The sequence below is a fragment of the Protopterus annectens genome, chromosome 3.part0 (genome assembly GCF_019279795.1).
Source record: "Protopterus annectens isolate FY-2018-M chromosome 3.part0, PAN1.0, whole genome shotgun sequence".
Classification (NCBI taxonomy): Eukaryota; Metazoa; Chordata; order Ceratodontiformes; family Protopteridae; genus Protopterus; species Protopterus annectens.
Genome location: NC_056731.1, coordinates 640930986 through 640956187, shown reverse-complemented (window position 1 = coordinate 640956187; position 25202 = coordinate 640930986). Strand labels below are relative to the sequence as shown.

General features: G+C 44.8%; 1 protein-coding gene across 1 annotated transcript in view; it reads right to left on the bottom strand.

Annotated features, from left to right (window-relative positions):
* The window catches only part of LOC122796505 (calcium homeostasis endoplasmic reticulum protein-like), a 755064-nt gene that overhangs the window by 99638 nt on the left and 630224 nt on the right, over positions 1–25202 (bottom strand). Inside the window, exon 4 of the mRNA XM_044065037.1 lies at positions 6000–6100. Within this exon, the coding sequence (XP_043920972.1) occupies positions 6000–6100 (101 nt within the window). The remainder of the gene's footprint in view (positions 1–5999; positions 6101–25202) is intronic.

Below are 25202 nucleotides of genomic sequence, written 5' to 3'. Positions count from 1 at the left end.
GTTTTCTCGGCCTAGATGTCAGGTGCCCCCAAAATAGGAAGCAACAACATGGTATGTAATACCCCCAGCAAAAAACAAATACCAATGACTTGGACGGAGGGTAACCAGGACTGCAACAATGAATACACTCGAACATCTACATTTATTGTAAGTGTACACAACTGTACTATGTTTTTCATGTTTCACTGTTGTAGTCATTACATTTGGGTTGATTCCCAAAGCTAAGAAAGGGTGGAGGTAGTTATGAAGCATTAGGGCTGGCAATCAGGCCCTGTAAGACTGCTGTGGCAAATCCAGCTCTGGATTTAGAAAATATAGGCAAGTGGTAGTGCTTGGTGAAAGTATGTACAGAGCTCCAGGTTGCAGTTTCCAGGATGTCCCTGGTCGGGACTTCCCTGAGAAATGCTGTAGAGGTAGATGTAGCCCTAGTGGAAGGAGTTCTGATCCCCTGTGGGGTAGGTTTCCCATGATGCTTGTAGCAGGAATGGATGCAGTGTGCTATCCATTTAGAAATGGTTTGCTTTGAAATGGCCTTGCCCTCTGCCCCTACAGCAAAGCTGACTAGCAGCTGGTCAGATTTTATGAGAGTTTTAGTCCTGTCCAGAAAGAACCTAAGCTGCATGTGCATGTCCAGGGAATGCAGGAGCCTTTCCCCTTTATTCTGAGGATTAAGGAAAAACGTTGGCAAATGAATGGACTGGTGTAAAACCACCCTAGACACCACCTTGGACACAGAGCATGGGTTAGTCCTGAGGGAAACCCTGTCTGCATGGAAGATAATGAAGGGTTCCACTGCCATAAGGGCCTGCAATTCATACACTCTTCTTGCTGAAGTGATGGCTAGAAGTAAAGCTGTTTTCCATGAGAGGAATTTTAACTTTGCTGTGGCCGCAGGTTCAAAGGGCGGAAGTGTGAGCTTTTCTAATACAAAGTTAAGGTCCTAGGCTGGAGTGAGAGCTCTCATGGGGGGGGGTCCTTAAATTTTTGGCTCCTCTCAGGAACTGTTTTACCAGAGGATGAGAGAAGAGGAGTGGCTCAGTATTATAATGAGCTGAGATGGCAGAGGCATGCATCTTAATTGAAGAGAAGGATAGGCCTTTGTGGAGCATTTCTGTCAAGTAATCTAGTATATGAGGTAAGCTAGGAACAGTTGTGCCTATTCCCCGAGACTGGCTCCAGGAATAGTATATTTTCCATTTTTCCGAATAGGATTTTCTAGTACTAGGCTTCCTTGCCTCAAGAATGACATCCAGCACCTACTTACTGAGGTTTGCTGGTGTTGAATTCAGGGGATTAGCCAGGCTGCAAGGTTCAGGGTCTGTAGCTGAGGGTGCAGAATCTGGCCCGCCTGCTGGAACAGCAGGGAAGGAGTCTGAGGCAGGTGCCATGGTTGTGGCACTGTCATACTGCGCAAAAGAGGCTATCAGTGCTGGCGTGGCCAGTCTGATGCAATGAGGATTGTCCTTGGCTTGTCCTGTTTGATTTTTGTAGAACTTTCGAGAGGAGTGGCAGAGGGGAAAAGGCATAGACTGAGAGGCTTTCCCAGGTGAAGGACTGGGCATCCACTTTCCAAGCCTGGCTGTAGGAAGTTCTGGTGCAATATTTGCTCAATTGATAGTTCTGAGGGGAAGCAAAAAGGTCCATCTCTGGTGTCCCCCACCTGTTCCTCAAAAGCTTCAATATTTTGGGTTCCAGTTTCCACTCGTGTGGATCCATGAGATTTCTGTTTATGTCGTCTGCCAGTGAATTTAGTTTGCCTGGCAGGATATGAGCTTGTAAGTGCACTTGGTTGCTCAAGACTGTGTTCCACAGAGCCATGGCTACTCTGCAGAGTGGGTAGGAATGGGTTCCCCCCTGCTTGTTTATGTACCACATAATTGTGGTGTTGCCTGTCTTTACCAATAGCTGTCCTGGAAGAATAAGGCCCTTGAAGGCTGTCAGAGCATTCTGTACAGCTAACAATTCTTTTTGATTGATATGCAGGTGCATTTGCTTTCGGGTCCATTTGTCCTAAATGCACTGCCCTGCCATGTGAGCCCCTCATGCATAGTCTGATGCGTCTGTTGTTAGGGTTTGGGCAGCAGGGGGCAGAATGAAAGGGAGTCCCTTGTGGTTGCAGGCCTCTGCCCACCAAAGGAACTCTGTCCTTAGGCAAGGAATGATAGGAATCATTGTTTCCAGGTCCTGAGAATGTTGACACCAGAACTTTTTAGGTACCCTTGAAGTTTCCTCATATGCAGTCTTGCATATGGAATTAGTAGAATGCAAGAGGCCATGAACCCTAGGGCTTGCAGTATTTTTCTTGCAGATAGCCGGGTTTTGGTGGCCAGCAGATTGAAATAGTTTATCAAATAAATTTGTTTCTCTGGAGTGAGGAATGCCATCTGGGAAGTTGTGTTCAAGCTTGCTCCCAGGAATACAATCTGTTAGCTGGGGTCTATATTAGATGAACGACCGTTCCGATGCTCAAATGATAGATGGTCGACATCATATGATCGAACGTCAGAAAGGTCGAAGGTGAAAGTCAACGGCTTTTCACACGCAGAATGGGAAATTTTCCCTTTCTGAACTGAAGTGCGTTCTCGGAGTTGGTATATTTAAGTAGGGGGGTGCAGGGGGGCTTGCCCCCCTGCTCAGAGTGGTAAGGTAAGTTTTTTTTTTTAATTTTATTATATAGTCGATGTTTCGAACTTCGCTCATATGAGTTCGCTCATGTGAGGTTTGAAGTTTTTAAACTTCGACTATATAATGTAGACCTTTTGGCTGGGTCCCAGTTGTGATTTCTTTTCACTGATGGTGTACCCCAGTGAAGTGAGAAGTCTCTTTACAAATACCATGTGCTGAAGTAGCAATTCTTGACTGTTTGCCTGAAACAGGCAATCGTCCAAGTATGGGTAAATTTGAATTCTTCTCTGCCTGCAATATGCAATGGCTGGAACTAGGCACTTTGTGAATACTCTGGGTGCAGTAGACAAGCCAAAGGGAAGTGCAGAGAACTGATAGTGCATAGAGCCTGCTCTGAAGCGTAGGTATTTCCTGGAAGATTCCCTTATGGAAATATGCAGATAAGCTTCTTTTAAATCTAGGGTTGCTAGCCAGGAGTCCTTGGCTAGCAGAGGAAGCAGCTGCTGAAGAGTTAACATTTTGAATTTTGGAACCACCAGAAAGGTGTTGAGAACAGACAGATTCCAGGATAGGACACCAAGAGTTTTCTTTTCTGGGGACCAGAAACAGTCTGGAGTAAAAACCTTGTCCCCTTTGTTCTGCTGGGACAGGCTGAATAGCCTTGATACTGAGAAGAGAAAGTACTTGCTTTTGGGCCTTTGCCCACTGGTTTGGTGGGAGGTCTGGCCATTCGCTTATGGATGGAAGTGAGTGGAACTGGAATCTGTATCCTTGGGAAACAATGTTTAAGACCCATTTGTCTTTGGTAATGTATTGCCAATGTTTGGCGTGCAGTGCAAGTTTTCCCTCCTAAAGGTCCAGGTATTTGGGCAAGGCTTGGAAGAGTTAAGGATAAGACATTGTGCAATTTTACCAAAGGATGGAGGCTTACTACTCCCTGTTTTGGACATGGGAGCACTCCATTGCTTAGATCTGTGCATAACCTGAGACTGAAGTTTTGGTGGTCTGCTGGTCCTGGGTTTGGACTGAGAAGGCCTGGAAGGGACTGGAAAAAAACATTTTTTTTGAAGGCCAATGTCTACTGAATCTAGATGGCTGTACTTGTAAGAAATCCTTAACAGTTTGCATAGATTTAGCTTTATCCTCCATTCTTTTGAGGACTTCTTCTGCTTTATTACCAAATAGACGCTCTTGACTTAATGGTGCATCCAGTAATTTTGCTTTGACATGATCTCGCAAGTTTTGTTCCTTAAGCCAAGCATGTCTTCTAACAACAGACCCAGTGACAGCAGCCCTGCAAGATGCTTCTAAAGCATCAAACCCACATTGCAAAGTATGTTTACTAACTTGGTTAGCAGAATGCATCAACTCTTGTAAATCTTTGTGTTCTGCACAATCAGGAATTAACAACATTTTTGTTTAATTAACTCCATATTATGCTGCTGATACTTTAACATATGAAACTGGCAATTTAAAGCCCTAATGGCAAGCGTAGCAGTTTGTATACCTTTTTTCCCCATCTATCGAATGCCCTGGAATCCCTGTCCGAAGGGGTAGGATTTTTGGCAGTTGTAGCCTTAATGCCTTTAGGTCCCTGGGAAATGGTCTCTGGATCCACAGTAGGATTCCTAAAAAGGAATTTGTGGGAGTCAGGCACACTATAGTACCTGTCAGGTTTCCTGGGAGCTGGAGACAAGGTATCAGGGGTAAGGCTGAATTCCAGGAAGACATCATCTACAATTTCCAGAACAGGAGGGATAGCTAGAGGCCTGTGCTGAGGCAAGCTTAAAAATTCCCTGAGTCTCTTTTTGGACTGGGAATAGTCCTGGCTCTCCCAGTGGAAATGTTCTCTAAGGGTGTGCAGGGTTTCACCAAAGGAAAAATCCTCTGGAGGGGAAGCAGAGGAAATGGAATCCTCTGCATCAGAATCCTCATAGTTAGATAAGGGTATAACTTGGAAATCAGAAGGATTAGAGTAATCAGATTCCTGATCAGAAGGAAAATCAGTTCTGGGTCTTTTTGAGGTGGAAGGCTGATTTCCCCTAATTAAAGTAATGAGGTCCTCACCCATTCTAATCATTTGTTTTTGTGGCATGTGGGCCTTAGAATGCGCTTTGGTCGTCGGTTTCCTAGGTGTAGTGCGAACTTTAGGCCTGAGAAATTCTGTATTTTTGGTTTAAAAGGAAGTCATCGGTTTAATATGAAGATCGGAAGGCATGAAAACACCCTCAGAAGCCGATGCCTGCACAGCAGCTCCGGGCCCATCCAAGGTAGAGACATCCGCAGGTTCCATAGTCGAAGAAGCATCTCGTGGCATACCGGACTCCGAATGGGGCTCAGTAGAGGCCTGCAAATCTGTAGAAGGGGGTATCAGGGGCTGCAAAAGCACCTCACTGAGTACCGGTGGACTGGCGACTAGCTTAACAGTAGTGTGCCTGCTCAGTGGCTCTGGACCCATCCAAGGTAGAGATATCCACAGGTTCCATAGTCGAAGAATAGTCTTGCGGCATACCACACTCCGAACAGGTCTTGGTAGAGTCCTGTGAATCACAGGCATAAGGGGCTGCGAAAGCACCTCACTGAGTACCGGCGAACTGGCGACTAGCCAAATGGAAGCATCGTCGGCAGCTTTGGACCTGTGGGGTCTGTCTCTGTCTTCATCCTTATGTTTTTTCGGAATATCGATAGTCGGATGGCTTACTGAAGCCATTTCGGAATACGGAGATCAAGAACAAAAGTATTTAGCGACAATAAGGGCCCGACGAAGAATAGTTCGAGCATTCAACAAGGCACAAAACCGACAGTGAGGTACATCGTGGTCTGGGCCTAAACAGGTGACGCTGTAAGAATGGAACTCTCTGTGTGGTATTTGCTTTCCACAGGCAAGACAATTGTTTACTTTTTCTGACATCGGTTAGAGCAAGAAAAAAGGTTCTCCAGTGAGGTACTTAGCTTTAGAAGACTTCAGGATAATTCAATTCGGAAACGAAAACTCAGGTAGTGGCCGACCGGCACTCGTGCAAACTGCTTCTGCTTTGGGCTCCTTCGCAAGAAAGACTGATGTAATGGAGTCGGCTGCCTGTTTTTATACCCCTGACGACCTATGTCAGTCCTGGAGCGACAGCAACCGACGCAGAAATACTAAGTCTCTGGTATTCGGGCTGACTGAGGGCTACCTGCAGGCAGATAACCCAAGTGTGATGACTGCAACAGTGAAACAGGAAGAACATCATGAAAATCAGCGGTATACATAAAAGCTCAGCAGAAAATTACATCTCGGTGTTCTGCAGCACTTAATGGCATACACAAATTTTATGAATTTAATTTCTCAGTTTTAATACCTACAACAGACGTAAATGCTCATATATACTCACGGCTTATCTTTAGATGCAGCAAGGACATTCTTCCTTTCTTGTCCAGTAGCTTCCATAGAACGATAAAAGGCCAATCGAAGATTTGCAGATGCAAAATCACACTGAGGAATGTATGACAAAACAAGACTAGTAAGTAAAAGATATTAACTACATAGCCATCATTCATTACAGCACTAATCTACCTTCCCTCTTAGCAATTGCTTAGGATTTTCAACTTTTTCACTCGAGTTCTGACAGAATACTGAAGCAAGAAGTAAATATATTGTGATTACTTACTGGTTAAGCCTACTTACCTTGTAATCCTGACTTAGTATCACCACCAAAATATGCATCATTTTCAAATCTGGGACATATCACAGTATGCCTCACCATATAATACACTCAAAAAAATAACAGCCATGTTCTTGCCTTATCAGTTGGTTTACACTGAGATTTTCTCAACACAGAAATACAGCAGGGTTCATTCATTGTTTAATTTCAATGTGGCACTCTGACAACTTTACTTGGGGGTGCATCTGCCCTGTGCCATTACATACTGTTACTTATACTGCACTAGGGAAGGACGTGCAGTACCTGAGCCTGCCAAACTGCTCTGCATCACTAAGCAAGCACAGTTTCTCCTAATCAAGTAAAAAAAAAAAACAGTGAAGATCTGACACCTACATACTTGAGTGTAGAGTTATACACTTTCCAGAATTACTGTGAACGCCAACAGCAGCTGCTGGATGGAAAGACGTTCAAGCAGAGAGGACAGCAGTAGAGTATTAGTGACTTAAATGACAAGCAGAACAAAAGCAGAGTATTTGTGACACAAAAATAAGGGTCTCCTCAAACATCCTTTATTTACTTTATCTGTTTATTTACTTTATTTACTGACTTACTTATTGCTTGTATTTGTTTACCTGGACAGTCCAAATGGGTAGACAATAAGCACAAATACATTTTAGGTCAATATAAATTACAGTTTGAAAACATTTTTTACACCTGATATGAAAATAGTACACAGTAGAATAAAAATGTCATACAGTGTTACATTTGAGGACACGAAAATGAAAACAGACAATTTATGATGGACATATAACACAATTTGTTACAAATCTTTGTTTATGGCAGAAAAAAATTGTAAACTGTGAGCCTGACAGTAAGCACAGGAGGTATGTTAAAGTACAAAGAGCAGTAGACCACGTGGTTGTAACCAGGAAGAGTGTAAGACCAACTTAGTTAGCAGAGAAGCCAAGGAAAAGAGGTTGAGAGAGATAGTATTTAGGTTATCCCAGGAGAGGTGCAAAAGCATAGCCAAGTATTTTAAGGTAATCCTTTATGTACAGTTTGAAAGACACTGTTTTGAATATTCTGATAGACAGAGAGAGAGGTATGCAATTCCAGGTTCTGGTACAGAAAGAAGTTAAAGTAGTGCAAGTAAACTCACCATCAAAGTAGATGCTCTGAAAGATCACTCTTGCAGGAGCCTAACCATATGAGACATATCCTGCCAAGGACTGGACATCCAGACAGCTTTCAAAACTTCAGGGCACCTTCCACCCACCTGTACACCCGTAACATTTGACAGCGAACAAATATAAAAGCAGATATACAGACGATAAAAATTAGAGCTTTGTTGCCTCAAAAAAACAATGGTGGCTAGAGGCCCTACTATCATAACATGTGCGATAAGAAGTGGGTAAGCTAGGGACTCCCACCCTGGCATAAAATAAGATGGGAAAGAGGAGGGTATCTGTACTGTAACAGTGATTTATTTCAACATCCGCCATTAGTGTCATTTTACTTACACAACTGTATGTTCATCATTAGATCACTACAGCAGTAAGCTAAGCTACAACAGATGGATACCAAAGCATTTAAAGAAAGGGAGGAGGATAAAGGAATAGAATGTAACTTTTCATGAAGAATGGTTATAGGAAGGTGTGCCCTGACCCAAGAGAAAGAGTCTGTTGTATAGTGCTTAGTGAAAGCATGAAGAAAAGACCAAGAAGCTGCCTCTAGAATATTTCTAGAGTACATCCCTTTCCAAAACCCAGCAGTAGTAGTTGTAGTACTGGTAGAAAGGGCACTGACATTGTGTAGAAGTTCTTTGCTATGATTTAAACAGAATCCAGTGGCATCCGACAACAATTTGGAAATACTCTGCCTCGACACCAATTATTCCTTTTTCCTTCCTTCATAAGAAAAGTACAGTTGTGTACCTACCATAAATGTAGATGTTAGAGTGCATTCACTGTTGCAGTCATTACGCTTGGGTTATCCGCCGGCAGGCTACCCACAGTCGGTCCGAGCTCCAAAGTCTTGGTCTGGCGTTGGTTGCTGTCGACTCTTCCCTGACGTCAGTGCGCCAGGGGTATAAAAGATGCAACCAACGCCATTTTCTTCAGTTTTTCTTGCCCCACATGTCAGGTGCCCCCAGATAGGAAGGCTGGAAAAATAAAATTATGCCAAAAAGCATGCATGTACTAATATAAACATTTCCTTCATCTACAAGCAAATACACCACATAGGTTGTGTAGAGTTGAGAAGTACAGAGAAGTCCCAGCAAAGTAAAGGGGGATGGTGGGTGGGTAACCTGGACTGCAACAGTGAATACACTCGAACATCTACATTTATGGTAGGTACACAACTGTACTATGTTCATCATGTTTCACTGCTGCAGTCATTACACTTGGGTTGAATCCCAAAGCTGAGGTTGGGCAGTTGGGTCTAGATTGGATTTGGAGAGGCTACCAGGCCCTGCAGGACTGCAGTGGCAAATCCTGCTCTGGATTTAGAGTAGACAGGCAAGTGGTAGTGCTTGGTGAAAGTGTGCACTGACCTCCAGGTTGCAGCTTCTAAAATGTCTTTGGTTGGTACCCCTCTGAGAAAGGCTGCTGAAGTGGCTGTTGCTCTGGTAGAATGTGGCCTAATGACCTTAGTCACTGATTTGCCATGATGTGCATAACAGAAGCAGATGCAGTGCCCTATCCATTTTGAAATCGTCTGCTTTGTGATAGGTTTTTCTTGTGATCCTGCAGCATAGGCTACAAACAGTTGCTCAGTTTTTCTGAAAGCTTTAGTTTTGTCCAAGTAGAATTGTAGCTGTCTGCGTATATCCAAAGCGTGCAGAAGTCTCTCTCCTTTATTCTGGGGATTTGGGTAGAAAGTTGGTAAATGAATAGTTTGGTTCAGGGCCACATTGGAAACTACTTTTGGCATGAATGTTGGGTTTGTCCTGAGAGAAACCCTGTCCTGGTGAAAAATGATGAAAGGTTCCACAGCCATTAATGCCTGTAACTCTGATACTCTTCTTGCTGAAGTTATTACTAGGAGTAGAACAGTTTTCCATGATAAGAATTTTATATCAGCTGTGCTGGCTGGTTCAGAAAGAGGCAGTGTGAGTTTTTCTAAAACAAAATTGAGATCCCAAGTTGGTACTGGTGCTCTCCTTGGGGGTCTTATGTTTGTTCCCCTCTGAGGTACTGTCTTAGTAGAGGATGTGAAAAAATAGGAGGTTCCGTATTGTAATGAGCTGAAATGGGAGAGGCATGGATTTTTACTGATGAGAAAGATAGGCCTTTGTCCAGCATCTAAAATCTGAGGTATATTTGGAACAAGTGGGCTGAGCCCTTGTGCCTGGTTCCAAGTATAGAATCTCTTCCATTTTTCCTGCATAAGATTTCCTAGTGCTGGGCCTCCTGGCTTCTAAAATGACATCCATACCAGCTTTAGAGACAGTGGCATTCTGAGTGGCTACATTATCTGCCATGCTGCCAGATTTAACATTCTGAGTTCACTGTGCAGGATCTGATTGTTTTGTTGAGTCAGAAGATGAGGAATCTGAGGTAAAGGCCAAGCTGAGCCCTGAGACAAGCTCTTTAGGATTGGGTACCAGTGCTGGCGTGGCCAGTCTGGGGCAATCAGAATAATTTTTGGCCTTTCTTGTCTGACTTTTAGGAGCACTTTGGTAAGAAGAGGCATTGGTGGGAAGGCATAGACTGTCAGAGCTTTCCAGCTGAATGACAGAGCATCCACTTTCCATGCTCAAGAGTGATAAGTTCTTATGCAGAATTTCTGTAGTTGGCAATTGTGAGGGGAGGCAAAAAGATCTATGTCTGGGCGTCCCCATTTCCTAGTTATCATGCTGAACACCAGTGGATTTAGTTTCCATTCGTGAGGGTCCATGAGATTTCTGCTTAGTTCGTCTGCCAGTGTATTTTTTGTTCCTGGCAGGAATTGTACCTGCAGATGTACCTGATAGGTTAGTGCTGTGTTCCACAAGGTCATGGCTAGCCTGCATAGGGGGTAGGAATGTGTGCCCCCTTGCTTTTTATGTACCACATAACTGTGGTATTGTTCGTCTTTATTAGTACTTGTCCTGGATGTAGTAGGTCCTTGAAAGCTGTCAGGGCATTCTGTACTACTAGCATCTCTTTCTGATTGATGTGAAGATGCATTTGTTCCTTGGGCCACGTGCCCTGAATACATTTCCCTGCCATATGTGCCCCCAGGCATAATCCGATGCATCCATTGTTATTGTCTGCCTTGCTGTGGGTAAGGTGAAAGGCTGTCCCTTGTTGAGGTGACAGGCCTGGGACCACCATCAAAACTCCTGTTGTAGGGAAGGAATTAAAGTTATGATCCTCTCTAGGCTGTGACAATGTTGAGTCCAAACACTTTTTAGATACCATTGTAGTTTCCTCATATGCAGTCTTGCATATGGAACTAGTACAATGCAGGATGCCATGAAACCACAGGATTTTTCTTGCAGGGAGCTGGGTCTTTGCTGCCATCAGTAATCAGTTGCCTTTGTTTGTCTGGCATGAGATAAGCCATCTGGGCAGTTGTATTTAAGCTTGCAACCAGGAATATTATCTCTTGAGAGGGCACTAGTTTTGATTTATTTTCGTTTACTGTGTACCCTAGGCAAATTAGTAATCTTTTTACAAACGCCAGATGCTTTAGAAGAATGTCCTTGCTCTCTGCTTGAATAAGGCAGTCGTCCAAGTAGGGATATATTTGAATTCCTTTTTGTCTGCAAAATGCAATTACTGGTGCCAGGCATTTTGTGAAGACCCTGGGCGCAGTAGATAAGCCAAAGGTCAGAGCAGAGAATTGGTAATGCATTGAGCCTGCTATGAATCTGAGGTATCTTCTGCAAGTTTGTCTGATTGGGACATGCAGGTATGCATCCTTGAGATCCAAAGTAACTAGCCAAGCCTTTTTGCCCAGCATGGGTAGAATCTGCTGTAGTGTTAACATTTTGAATTTTGGAACATCCAGGAAAGTATTTAGGATTGACAGGTCCAGTATTGGTCTCCAGGCTTTGTCCTTTCTGGGTACTATGAAAAGTCTTGAGTAAAATCCTTGCCCATGTTCTTGCTGTGGTACTCTTTGAATAGCTCCCATGTCCATGAGAACAGCAATTTGCTTTTGTGCCTCTGCCCATTGGTTCTGTGGCAGGTCTGGCATAACTCTTGATTTTGGAAGCATGTGAAAGTTGACCCTGTAATCTTGAGAAACAATATTCAGTACCCATTTGTCCTGGGTGATTATGTGCCAATTTTTTGAGAAAAGTGCTAGCTTTCCCCCTAGGGTTGCTGCCAAAAGGTAAGTGCTTGGCATCTGTAGAGGGAAGTCATTGGGAGTGTTTCCTATAAGGTTGTGATTTGTCTTCCCCTCCTTTAGGGGCTGAAGCACCCCATTGTTTAGGTCTGTAGGAACCTTGGGGCTTAGATCTGCCTCTTGGGCATCTGTATCTGCCTCTTTGTGGCCTGTCTGACACTGGAAAGGACCAATTTTTAGAAGGCCAATTTCTGCTAAACCTGGGTGGTTGAACCTGTAAGAAATCCTTTACTGTCTGCACTGATTTTGCTTTATCCTCCATTTTCTTTAACACCTCTTCTGCCCTAACGCCAAACAAAGTATCATGCTGTAGTGGAGCAGCCAATAATTTAACTTTAACATGGTCAAGTAAACTTTGTTCTTTCAACCAAGCATGCCTTCGAATAACAGAGCCTGTAACTGCGGCTCTATAAGAAGCCTCTAATGAATCAAAACCACATTGTAAAGTATGCTTTCCCACTTGTTCAGCTGCATGCAATAAATCCTGCATTTCCTTACTGTCAGGACCTTCTGAGATTGAAACCATTTTCTGCTTTAACAATAACATGAGATACTGTTGATATTTAAGCATGTGAAACTGGCAATTTAAAGCCCTTACAGCTAAAGTAGCAGAAGTGTAAACTTTTTTCCCCCATCTGTCCAGAGCTCTGGAATCTCTATCCGAGGGGACAGGAATTTTAGCAGTGGAAGCCTCAACCCCTTTAGGACCCTGAGAAATTGTTTCTGGATCTGCAGCAGGGTTTTTGTAAAGAAATTTATGAGAGGCCGGGACCCTGTAGTACCTACCTGGCTTGACTGGTGCAGGGGGTAAAGAATCAGGAGTCAGACTGGATTCAGAAAAAACATCATCAACAATATCAAGCACAGGGGGAATAGCCAGGGGCCTGTGCTGGGGCAATAAAAGAAAGTCTCTGAGCCTTTTCTTGGATTCTGAATAATCCTGGCTCTCCCAATGGAAATGCTCCCTCATGGTGTGAGGGTTTCCCCAAAAAAATAATCCTCAGGCGGAGAGGCTGAAGGTATAGACTCTTCTGCATCAGAGTCCTAATAGGGAGGGAGAGAGTATCCCTGGTCAGAAGAGGAATCAGAGGAAATAGAAACCTGGTCAGAGGAATCATAGTCAGTGTCTTGCTTAGGCCTTTTGTCAGGAGGGGGATGGGAGCCCCTGATTAAAGTAATTAGGTCTTCGGCCATTTTAAGCATCTGTTTCTTTGGCATGGATGACTGTTCAGTAGAATGCTGTACTTGTTTCTTTGTTTTTAATAGTCTTTTTAACTTTGTCTTGGCTGCTTTAGTGGGCTTAATTATAAGCTGTGAAGGTCTGAAAACACCCTCAGAAGCCGATGCTTGCTCAGCGGCTCCAGACCCATCTGAGGGAATAGTTTCTGTAGGCCCAATACCTTGAGTTTCCACAGGCCTCGGTGTCTCCACGTGGCTGTCGGAGAGGGCCTGTGGCTCTGAGGTAGCGGGTGTCAGTGGCTGCGAAAGCGTCTCACTGAGAACAGACGACTGGCCTAGAAGAGGCTTCGTCATTGGTTTTGGACCTTGGATGCCTGTCCTTTTCTTTGTCTTTGAGTTTTTTATAAATTACGGTTGTCGGTTGTTCCGACAGCATTATGTAATTAAACCTTCGGCCAAAATAATGTAAAGCAAAATCAAACAGAAGTTTAATAGTATGCTTGTTGAATCTAGCACAAAACCGACAACTAGTAACGTCGTGGTCAGGACCTAGGCAAGGAATACAGTAAGAGTGGAAGTCCTTATGCGGTATTTGCTTCCCACAACAAATACAATTATTAACTTTTACTGACATCGGACTGGAGCAAGAAAAAGTTTCCCCAACGGGGTACTTAGCTTTATTGAAGACTTCGGTTCTGAAACTCAACTGCGAAAATCTCAGGAGTCAGCCGACCGGCACTTGCGAACTGCTTTTGCTTCGGGCACCGCACGGCAAGAAAGACTGAAGAAAATGGCGTTGGTTGCATCTTTCATACCCCTGGTGCACTGACGTCAGGGAAGAGGCGACAGCAACCAACGCCGGACCAAGACTTTGGAACTCTGGCCGACTGCAGGTAGCCTGCTGGCGGATAACCCAAGTGTAATGACTGCAACAGTGAAACATGATGAACATCAAAAAAATAAAAAATCCGACAGTCACCTGTTGCATCCACGGGGGCCAGTCATGTTCAAGAACCTTTCTGTTGGCATGCCTCTCAACCGTACCGAATTCCTCAGAATTCAACGGTTTTAAGGCTAAAATAATGGGGTGCCTTGAACTCCTGGGTGCCCCTTAAAAATCACGACTTTTTAAAAATGTATTTACAATTTTTTAAATTAATGTTGACATCCTCACGGATCGCCAGAGTGTCCCGGAACTTCATCAACTTGCAGGGGTGTGTGCTATGACATTAGCATTGTGAGACAGTTCCCTATGAGGAAGTACTGTCTGCAACCTGTTCATCCTATCAGGTACTTTTTACATTTTAAAACCAGAAAGAGGGAAGCAGAAGCTTCAATGTTTTCAGAAAAGACAGGAGGATGCAGATGCCACACCCGCACTAGCTCGAGCGCACATCTGAGTAAGCAATGAAAGCAGCAGCAGCACCCTGTCAAAGGGGACAAAGACAGACAGGCATATCACTGACCGAGAAGGACCTAGCTGATGCCAGTGCCTCTTGGAAAAGGATCCAGACCAGCAAAATACCGTCACCCAACGTGCAATGAGTAAGTGTGAATAAGAGGATTGGTTGGTATAAGTTCACTTGCAGAGTGCAGACTGATCTTAGCAATGGGTTATGGACGGTTGATCACTCTACTAGAGGTGCTGACTGCTGAGGCAGAAGAACATGTATAGAAATTACAACCTGAGAGACCTACTAGTACTTCTTTTAGGTAAATGCAGCTGGAAAATTTATCGCTGGCTCTCAGAAGATTTTCCATCAGAAAGTGACAGACAGACTAGCTAGGCATTTTTGTACAGAGAATAATACACAATAAAAGTACCGGAACCATGGCTGCACGGGACAAGCTTTATTAAAACAGATAATATTATAAACCAAACATTATAGCATTATCTGTTTTAATAAAACTTTTCTGCTTCTAGTACTTTTATTTTGTACTATTGATTTGTTGGAAGTTCACTGGAAAGGATTTATTGCACAGCACTATATTCTTCTTGCTACATTTTATACAGAGAGTAGTTGAATGGGCAGCAGTATCGGAGTTGTCAACTTGTTGTCTTGAATATTCCTATAAACAGTCACTTCACCTCCATCCCAGATTTGCCTGTAATTATGTACTTCGTGTTACACAGATCAGGCACTCTCTGGGCGAACCTTGCAGGTATTGTAGCATAAAGTTAAAGGACGGTCTTTTAAGGGGTTTGTTTTTAATGTGCTACTACACTGTAGTAGTTTTGTAGTCAGAGGCTCTGTGTGGGGTTTGCATTCAGTTGAAAAGGTAAAGTTGCACCACCGCTCTCTGCAGAAGTTGATAAGTTGTGAGAAGTGGATAAGGCAGCAGTTTACTCATAGCTCTCAACTAATCAGGGGAAAATCTAGAACTAATCGGTGAGACTTTAAAAAATATAGTAGTAGTTTTATTTTGAGACATTGGCAAGATAAAATAATGTGAATTAATATACATATTTAAGTGAAAGAAGTCTAACTCTCAAATGTCATTATTAATTCTCATTCCCACAATTCCACTGGAGTGGGCGGGGTTGCATAACAATATATGCAAAATTATGTTGGTCAGGGTTCCGACTTTTTGGCCAGCTGTACCTACTTTTCATGGGTCTTTGCCCAGATTTTTGATGTTTTCTGGTTGAGAGGTATGCCTTTTTGCCTTAGTTGGGAAGAAAACCAAGTAGCCAAAACCAATCATTTAAAAAATTTCAGGCAGTAGCAATGTCGGTCCTTTTTCAAAATCCTTTACTGTGTGAGTTTTGAGTGCTTACTGAGGTTTGTTACAGAATAGCACAAATTTTATAATGAAATCCATGGGCATGTTTGTGTGCTTGCCTAGCCCCCTAGGTGTGTCCATTATGAGGGAGGGCCCAAGGGGGTGGCTTACAATCAGCTTAGGGTGACACCTCATTTTGTAACCATTGACGTGCTAGAAACAAACTGGATTTATAGAAGAGTTAGGATACTTAAATTTCATCTACATGAAATAAAATGTTATCTAATGTTATAACTTTAGGGTGCATCAAAAAACATAGAATTCATAAATATGAATAAAGTGGTTAAACACATCAATTTAGAATTGTTATTCTAACAAGGTACAGGAAACCAAAAACCACTGGTCTAAGGAAGGACCAGTGACCAAGTGGATAAGAATAAAATCAAGTTTAATGATCTGACAAAAACTGAGCACTTTTGTCATATTGCAATGTAACCAGCTTTTGGTTTGGTCTTATCAAAGGACAATATGTTAGGTTAGCAAGAATGGTCTCTGAAGGTGACATGTTTGCCAGCGAAGGTGACAATTTGGCTCTTATGCTTTATGCCAGGGATTTTCTTGATATTTGGTTACGGAAATTATTAACAATGTGTCTACAAAAAGAAGAGAAGGGTTTTTCCAACCACTTCTCTTAACTGACCAGGGATGTGACAAGTTTAATATGGGTTCAAAGCAGGATGAACATGACAGATACATGTATTCCTTCATTACCACCTATACTGTTGAGCGTGGCAAAATTACAAATATTTTAGAAAGGAACTGGGGAGCGTTCTCAGGTTCTGACAATCTGTTCGCAACATTTGGCAAAAAACCTTCAATTGTTTTTAGAAAGGGTAGGTCCCTTAAGAATTTCTTTGAAATAAAAGACATTGTACCTGGGAATTTTACCACAAAAAGGACGGGTACCTTTAAGTGTGGGTTCTGTTCCCAGTGCAAAAATATTATGGAAAAAAATGGCAATTACCATTAAAAAATATTATGTCAAGAAATAGTTTACTGTTCATGCGACACCACGGGGCTGACTTATGTGCTGTGTTAATCATAAGGTCACAGATGGATCTTGGCAATCGAGTGGGGATTTCACATCAATAATAAATGCACACTTGGTGATTCTCAGTCGTCGGTCGCCATGGTAGGCCATAACTGTGTGCAATTCCTATTCCGCTGGAGCTGCCATTGATCTTGTATTGGCAGGCAGCCCGAGGAATTACCTGAAACTACAGTTAAATTAAAAAGGCCATGATAACAGAATAACAATTAGAATGTACAAATCAATTTATAAAAAAACATACGGTAGTTTGTGTGTGTAAATGTATGCTGAACACATGGGTAAGGCAAGCAAGTCTTTAAGTCAGACTGTAATGTTTCCCCGGCCGCCTTGCTCCTATTCAAATGAAGTTGTATTAAAATCTGAAAATTAAAAGAGATACAGATGGAAAGAGGGACACGGTTCAATAGTTGCAGGATAGGCACTGTTTCGTAAGGGATGGGGATTCCACACAACAGCTGATGTCATAATTTTTAACCACATGATTCACATTTATAAATTGTATGTTTTTTGATGCACTCTAAATGTATAACATTTGATAACATTTTATTTCATGTACATAAAAATAGAAGTTATGTTCTTACCATAACGTTCCATGTGGAGTGTTCATCTCGCCTTTGTTCTTACACATGGGTTCGGAGCCGATCCTCGGCTCCGTGCCGGCCTCTTGCAAGCTCTGCATCAAGAAGAAGCTCGAGACAATCTAATACCCACAATCCCCCTCTGCCTTTACCTCAGATCTAGTTTGCAAGCAAACCAATCTACATAACAGTACATTCATGCCATACATCTATACATACATAACAGACACATATAAGGATATGTGTATACCAACTATGTACAGAGAATAAAGACAGTAGTAAAAATGCTTCTGGCCAGGCATCAAAGAACGTTCCTCCTAAGGGTGGGAGGGTGGGACTGTAAGAACAAAGGCGAGATGAACACTCCACATGGAACGTTATGGTAAGAACATAACTTCTATATGTGATAGTGTTCAATCTCGCCGTTTGTTCTTACACATGGGTAGCGTCCCTAGCTCCTAAATCCTGAGGAACTCACGGGAGGACGTTCTTGAGCACAGTGGAACCAAAGGTTGCTCTGTCCCTAGAAACTTTTAGTTATGTACTCACCATAACTTCAGATGTTTGGGATCCATCTCGCCTACATTCTGACTGATGGGTTCGGAGCCGATCCCTCGGCTCCGACTCGGCACGCTTATGCCAAAGAGCGAAGTCTCTTATTGGCTGAGCTTACTATATCCCAGGATGCACCACTACCAGTCCCCCAGATCTAGTTTGTCCGCATACATGCACACATACATACCCTGCTTATATAACATCGTCAGATGAAACAAGATAAAAACAGTAGAACTCAAAACCGTTCAATCTCTTCTGATCTCCAAGGCAGGGGGAAGGAGGGTGGGTATTAGGAATGTAGGCGAGATGGATCCCAAACATCTGAAGTTATGGTGAGTACATAACTAAAAGATGTTATGTGATCCTATCTCGCCTACATTCTGACTGATGGGACAGCGTCCTAGCACCTGAATCCTGGGTGGCTCACTGGAAAACACTCCTGAGTACCGTGGAACCAAATGATGCTCGTCCTTTAGATGCCACATCCAATTTGTAGTGGGAAATGAAAGTGTGCGGGTTGGACCAAGTAGCCGCAGCACAAATTTCCGATATAGCTAGCTTAGAATGAAAAGCTATAGACGTAGCCATAGCTCTGGTAGAATGAGCTTTGATAGATGTTGTAAGTTGCTTATTCGAAGAAGAATAAGCCTTAGTTATGCAATCTCTGATCCATTTTGAGATAGTAGCTTTTGTGATGGTTTGGCCCAATTTATTATCTGAGAAGGACACAAACAACTGGTCTGACTTACGAAGTTGCTGAGTCCTGTCTAAATAGAAGCGTAATTGCCTGTGAACATCCAATTTATGGAGAGTGTATTCTGCTTCATTGGAGAATTTCGGAGTGAAAACTGGTAGCTCTAGAGATTGTTGGAGACAGAAACTAGAACAGACCTTTGGGACAAAGGATGGATTAGGCCTAAGTGATACTCTATCCTTGTGGAAAATCAAGTATGGTGGCTTAATAGACAGGGCTTGAAGCTCTGAAACTCTTCTTGCAGAAGTAATTGCAACTAAGAATGCAGTTTTCCAAGACAGATATTTTAACTCGCATGTAGCAGCCGGTTCGAAGGGGAGATGTTAATGCGAAGCACCAAATCAAGATCCCACGGAGGTGCATGATGAAAAATTGGTGGTCTTAATAGGCTCGCACCTTTAATGAAAGTTTTGCATAGTCTGCTGCTCATCAAGGGAGGATCCATGGATTCGTGGAATTTAGAGATAGCCGCTAGTTGGACTTTAATAGTTGAGACAGAAGATCCCTGATTAAACAGGGATGTTAAGAATTTCAAAACCTCTGGGACAGGAGCAGTGATAGGGTCTAAACCCTTGAGTTGAGCCCAGATAGCAAACCTCTTCCACTTACTGAGGTACAATTTGTTAGTGGTGGGTTTGTGGGCCGAAGATAAAATGTGAACAACTTCCGGGTCTAGTGTGTGCCTTCTAACTAAGGTCGGAAGTGGAGGAGCCAAGCTGTCAATTTCAAAGATTGCAGGGATTGATGCCGATGTCCCGACTGATGGATTAGCAAGTCCGGAATTAGGTCTAAGGTCCACGGATCGTCCACTGCATGCTTCTTCAGGTAAGGAAACCATATCTGACGAGGCCAGTATGGGGCAATCAGAATCATTGAAGACCCCAGTTGAGAAGCTTTTTGAATAACTTTGGGAAGAAGTGGAATTGGAGGAAAGGCATAAAGTAGCCCTGTTGGCCAAGGTTGTTGTAGAGCATCCATGGCTGGTACTCCCTGATGTGGGATCAAGGAGAAGAACCTTTGGCACTTGGTGTTTTGTGGAGTTGCAAATAGGTCGCAGCACGGCGTCCCCCATCTCTTGAAAACCTGGGCTGCTACTGTGTGGTTTAGAGACCACTCATGAGGAGAGAGAATTGTCCTGCTTAATTTGTCTGCCAATACATTTGACTTTCCCGGGATGTGGGTCGCTACCAAGAAGCGGTTGGTAGCTACAGCCCATTCCCACACTCTCATGGCCTCTCTGCAAAGGGGGTATGATCTGGTCCCTCCTTGTTTGTTCAGATACCAAACCACCGACATGTTGTCTGTGTGGATGGCGATGGTGCCCTGAGGAAGAAACTTGTGTAAGGCTTGTAGGGATAGAAGTACAGCCCTCATCTCCAACACGTTGATGTGGAGAAGAGCTTCGTCTGGAAGCCAGGAGCCCTGAACTAGCCTGCCCAGACAATGCCCCCCCCACCCTATCTGGGAGGCATCTGTCGTCAGGGTAACCACTGGAGAGGGGAGAACAAAGGGTTTTCCTTGATCCAAGTTGGATGTCTGAAGCCACCAGCGTAGGTCCCTTTTGCATATTTCCGTAATCATGATGTGATGATTGAGGGGAAGATCCTGAAAGGACCATTGAGTTGACAAGAGCCACTGAAGAATCCTCATGTGTAATCTTGCTAGAGGAACTAAAAGAACCGTGGCAGACATTGAGCCTAAAACCTGTAGAACCATCCTGGCTGGGGCTTTGGATCTCGAGATTAGAGCCTGAACTTGGCCCTGTAAAGTTCGGATCCTTTCGCAGGAAGAAAGACGCATCAATCTTGAGTCTATCTCTGCTCCTATAAACTTTATGCATTGAGAGGGCAGCAAGACAGACTTTGACCAATTGAATGTAATCCCCAGGGAAACACCCAGGAGATGGTGGCTTTGAGGTTGTCCATTAGTAGATGCCTGGTGGTGGCAGTCAGGAGCCAGTCGTCGAGGTAGGGAAACACTTGGAATCCAAGACTTCTCAGGTGAGCCGTCACTACTGCCAAACACTTGGTGAACACCCTGGGGCTGTGGTGAGACCAAAGGGCAGAGCGCAAAATTGGTAATGACTGACTCCCAGGCTGAAGCGCAGATACCTTCTGGACGCCTGATGTATCGGTATGTGATAATAGGCGTCCTTGAGGTCTATGGAGCACATCCAAACATCCTTCTCCAACAATGGGAGAATGGATTGTAACGTGACCATTCGAATTTGGATTTCGTGACGGATTGGTTCAGTCTGCTGAGATCCAATATTGGCCTCAGGTCCCCTGTCTTTTGGCACTAAAAGAACCTGGAGTAATTTCCTGATCCGATCTGGTCTGTGGGGACCGGTTGGATGACTCCTTTTCTAGCAGCTTTAAAGCTTCTGCGGCTGCTATTTCCCTTTGACTGGGTGGTGGGTCCGGGATTCTTTTGGACGGTGGGGGTGAGTATGTGAATGGGATGGCGTAACCTCCGGCAATGATCCAAGCACCCATCTGTCCTGAGTGATTGACTCCCAGGCTTTTAGGTGCTTGGCAAAGCGACACCCGACTGGCTCCGGAGCAGCACAGCCGGGCAATCCCTCATGACGTGTGGGAGGCTGAAGAGCCACGAAAGGACTCGCGGTCTCCAGAATTGCGGGGCCCTCTGCCGCCTCTGGGACGGCGTCTCCCTGAAAAATTTCCCGTCCTCTGCCTCTGGATGGGGAATCTTCCTGCTGTTGGGAGAAAAACTTGCAGATTTGCGGAACCACATTTTCCCCCTCCTTTAGCCTTGGGGTAAGGCCGAAGGGAGTGGAATAACGGCACCTACGGCAGATAAAGTTTTTCCCTCTTGCTCACAGCGGGTAAGGGTGTCTTTCACCTTGGGTCCAAACAATGAGGACCCATCAAAGGGAGCGTCGGCGAAGGAAGACTTGAAGGCCTCCGCAAATTGACACAAGCGGAGCCAGGCTTGTTCACGAGAGCCACGCCTGTGCCTGCCGCTCTACCCGCCCCTTCGGCCGCATAGGAAATGAGCCTCATGGACGAGTTAGAAATTGACGTAAGGATAGCCAACTGAGAGCTAACCGACTGGGCTAGCTGCTCAGGTAGGTTACCCGAGAGGAATCTGACAACTCCTTGACCAGATCCCTCTGAAGCCTGGTAAAATGTGCCAAATAATTCAGAGACCTTAAAGTAAAGGCCGCTGAAGTCAGGGTGCTTCCGCACCTGTCCATACTCCTAGACTCCTTATTAGGAGGACGGACGGACGTTGAAGCCTCTGCCACGCCCTGTTGTGTAGCAGATGCGACCACCATGGCATCTACAGCCACGCCTTTAGTAAGGAACTCCTTCTCGGGGAGCAGACAAAAATTTATTTGGACGAGAAGGGACTGGTTCCACGGTATCTGGATGTTCCCACGCCCGACAAACTAAATCCAGAAGCTCGTCAAGGGCGGAGACACCCAGGAGGCGGAGGGCTGAGCCCCAAAGGCCTTGAGGAGCACTGATTCGTCCGCAGAGGGGGTTTGGATATCCAGCCGCCTCGTTGTTTGAGGATCTCTAAGATGTCTGCAAATGAGACATCATCCGAGGGGCGACTGGGACCCCTCTGCATCATCCATATCAGTGTCTGATGTAATAGACTCGGGGAGTCCACGTGCTTCCTCTTGCACGATCTCTTCCTTGGGGTTCCTCCGAAGACAACTCGAAGAACCCTCAGGAGGAGGGAACCCCACTGGGGGTAACCTCAGGCCTCGGGGCTCCGCTGGCTACGGACAGGGAAACTGCCAAAGACCCAGTCTCCACGCCCAGGGAAGGTGCCGGTAAAGCCGGAGAGATGGCCGAAGAGGACTTGGCCAAGGCACTCCTCATGGCCCTGAAAGCCGGACCCCCAGAATCCTGGGAGTGTCCGGTCTCCGGAGCCGTGATAGCCGACGGAAGTCCCGCAGCCAAAGCGCCGAGGGGGAGGCTCGGAACCGAAAGCATAGGTCCCAAAACATCACCCCCGGGTCCAGCCGAAGAAGTCCGCGTACCAAACTCGGACCCGAAGGCCCGGGTTGGAGTAAGGGTCGGAGCCGACTCTGAGATCTCCACCGGCTCCAACAGCACCTGCTCCGACGGAGCCGAAGCAGTCGGAGGAGGAATGGCAATGGGGTGGGCCAAGGTCATCGGCTCCGAAGCCAACTGGGTCGGAACCGAAACAAATTTTTGGAAGACTGGGGACTGGAACAGTCTTTGGAGCACCCTGTCTATATCAGAATCTGACATTCTCGAAGACCGAGAGGAAACAGAATGGGTTCGAGACGGCCTCTCCATCGGCCCCAAAGGGCTAGGGGACCGGCTCCGAGGCGACTCGATGAGTATCGGCGCCGAGGGAATACACACACCAGATTCCATCGGTGCCGAGGTGGACTTCGCCGAGGAGGAAGTGTCTGAGCGGCGACCCTTGTCGGCTCCGAGCAGCGGAGCCGACGAAGGTGACCCGCCTCTCGATGCCCCAGCCATCGGCTCCGAAGCCAGAGGAGTCGATACTGGTGGCATCGAGGCAGACCGTTCCGACCTCGGCTCCGAAGTCTTTGGAGCCGAAGGAGAGGCCTGCCTATGTCTCTTGGCGGTCGGATCCGACGGACTGGTCGGAACCGGCCCTTTTCTTTTAGCCGGAGAAGGAGAGGATGCCAAGGCTTCTTCAAAGGAAGGTTTAATTAACCCCTTAAGAATCAATTTATTTTTCCTCTCCTGGAGGACCCTTGAGGAAAAAGCGTGACATACGCTGCATGACTCCTGCAAGTGTTTTGCCCCTAAACAATATACACAGAGCGAATGATCGTCTGTGATAGACATTTTGAAACCACATTTGAACATTTTTAAAGCCGAAGGCCTAGGAGTTTGAGATATTATATTAAACAATTCCAGTAACTTTGACAGGAAAGTAAACAACTATAGATTTACTGATGACAAACCTAAAAAATAGGCTTACAGTTATAGCTTAACGCAAACACTTCCTGTAAATGACAGGGAACTCTGAAACCCTGTAAAGTTTTAAAGGGTTGACAGACCGGAAGGCCCTGGATGAAGGGGGCGAAATCAAACTCAACCCAATCACACACAACAAGTTTTCACAATCCAAACACACACAATAAGAGCGTTAGCCGTTAAAACAGCTTTTGTGACAAAAAACAGCAAAAAACTGACAGAAAAGTTAGTTAATAATAACTACTCAGCCCAGCCAGCTCGAGACCACGTCTTCGCAGGGAAGCGGCAAACGAGATCTGGGGGACTGGTAGTGGTGCATCCTGGGATATAGTAAGCTCAGCCAATAAGAGACTTCGCTCTTTGGCATAAGCGTGCCGAGTCGGAGCCGAGGGATTGGCTCCGAACCCATCAGTCAGAATGTAGGCGAGATAGGATCACATAACATCCTTATCTACTTTATAATGAGAAATAAATGTATGTGGCTTAGACCAGGTAGCAGCCGCACAAATAGCATCCAGAGGTAGGCGAGCTGCATGAGCCAAAGACGTAGATATTGATCTTGTGGAATGTCCCTTGGGTTTGTTTAGAAGGGGTTGATTTGCAGAATCGTATACATAGATTATACAATCAGATAACCACTTTGAAAGAGTTCTTTTGGTAACTGCAAGTCCTTTCCTGCTATCAGCAAAAGCCACAAAGAGTTGATCTGTTTTCCTGTGATCTTTTGTTCTATCCAAATAAAACCTTAGCTGTCTGTGAACATCCAATTTGTGCAACATATACTCCATTTTGTTGGAGTGGTTTTGAAGAAAGTGGGTAATTCAATGGACTGATTAATGTTGTTAATAGAACACACTTTAGGGAGGAAGGATGAATTGGTGAAGAGAAACTCTGTCAGAGTGAAAGATTAGATAAGGGTGCTTGATGGAGAGAGCCTGAAGTTCAGACACTGCCTAGCAGAAGTAATGGCTACCAGAAAGAGAGTTTTCCAGGACAAAAATTTTAATGGGCAAGAAGAGGCAGGTTCAAAGGGGGGCAGCATTAATTTAGATAGTAACAAGTTTAGACTCCAAGGTGACGTAGGAGATCTGACCGGAGGTCTAATATGAAAAACTCCTTTTAAGAAGGCTTTACAAAGTCTGTGAGCCATGATAGGAGCTCCACACTCTTCCACATGGAAATTGAAATGGCAGCCAATTGAACTCTTAGAGTAGCAGGAGAAGCACCCTGATGAAATAAGTCTGTCAAGAACTCTAAAATCTTATTCAAAGGAGCTGTAAAGGGATCAACGTGGTGTGTATTCGCCCAGAATACAAACCGTTTCCATTTGCTAGTATATGTTTTAGTAGTGGAAGCCTTATGCAAAGCCACTAATATATTCTGAACTGCTGGTGACAAGAGATCAGACCTGGCTAAGTTGGGAATTGGAGCAGCCAAGCTGCTAGATGGAGTGACAGGAGCGCGGGATGGGGAACCCCTGACGAGTGAGTCAACAGATCCGGCTCTGGGTCCAGAATCCAGGGTCCCCGAATGCAGTGATTTTTCAGGGAGGGAAACCAAATTTGACGAGGCCAGAATGGAGCAATGAGAATTATCGTCCTGTGAAGGTTCCTGGCTTTCTGGAGAAATTTCGGTATCAGAGGAAATGGAGGAAATGCGTACAGGAGTCCCGGGGCCAATCGTAAACCAGTGCGTCCCTGGGGACTTCCCTGGAGGGTAATAGGGCAAAGTAGCTCC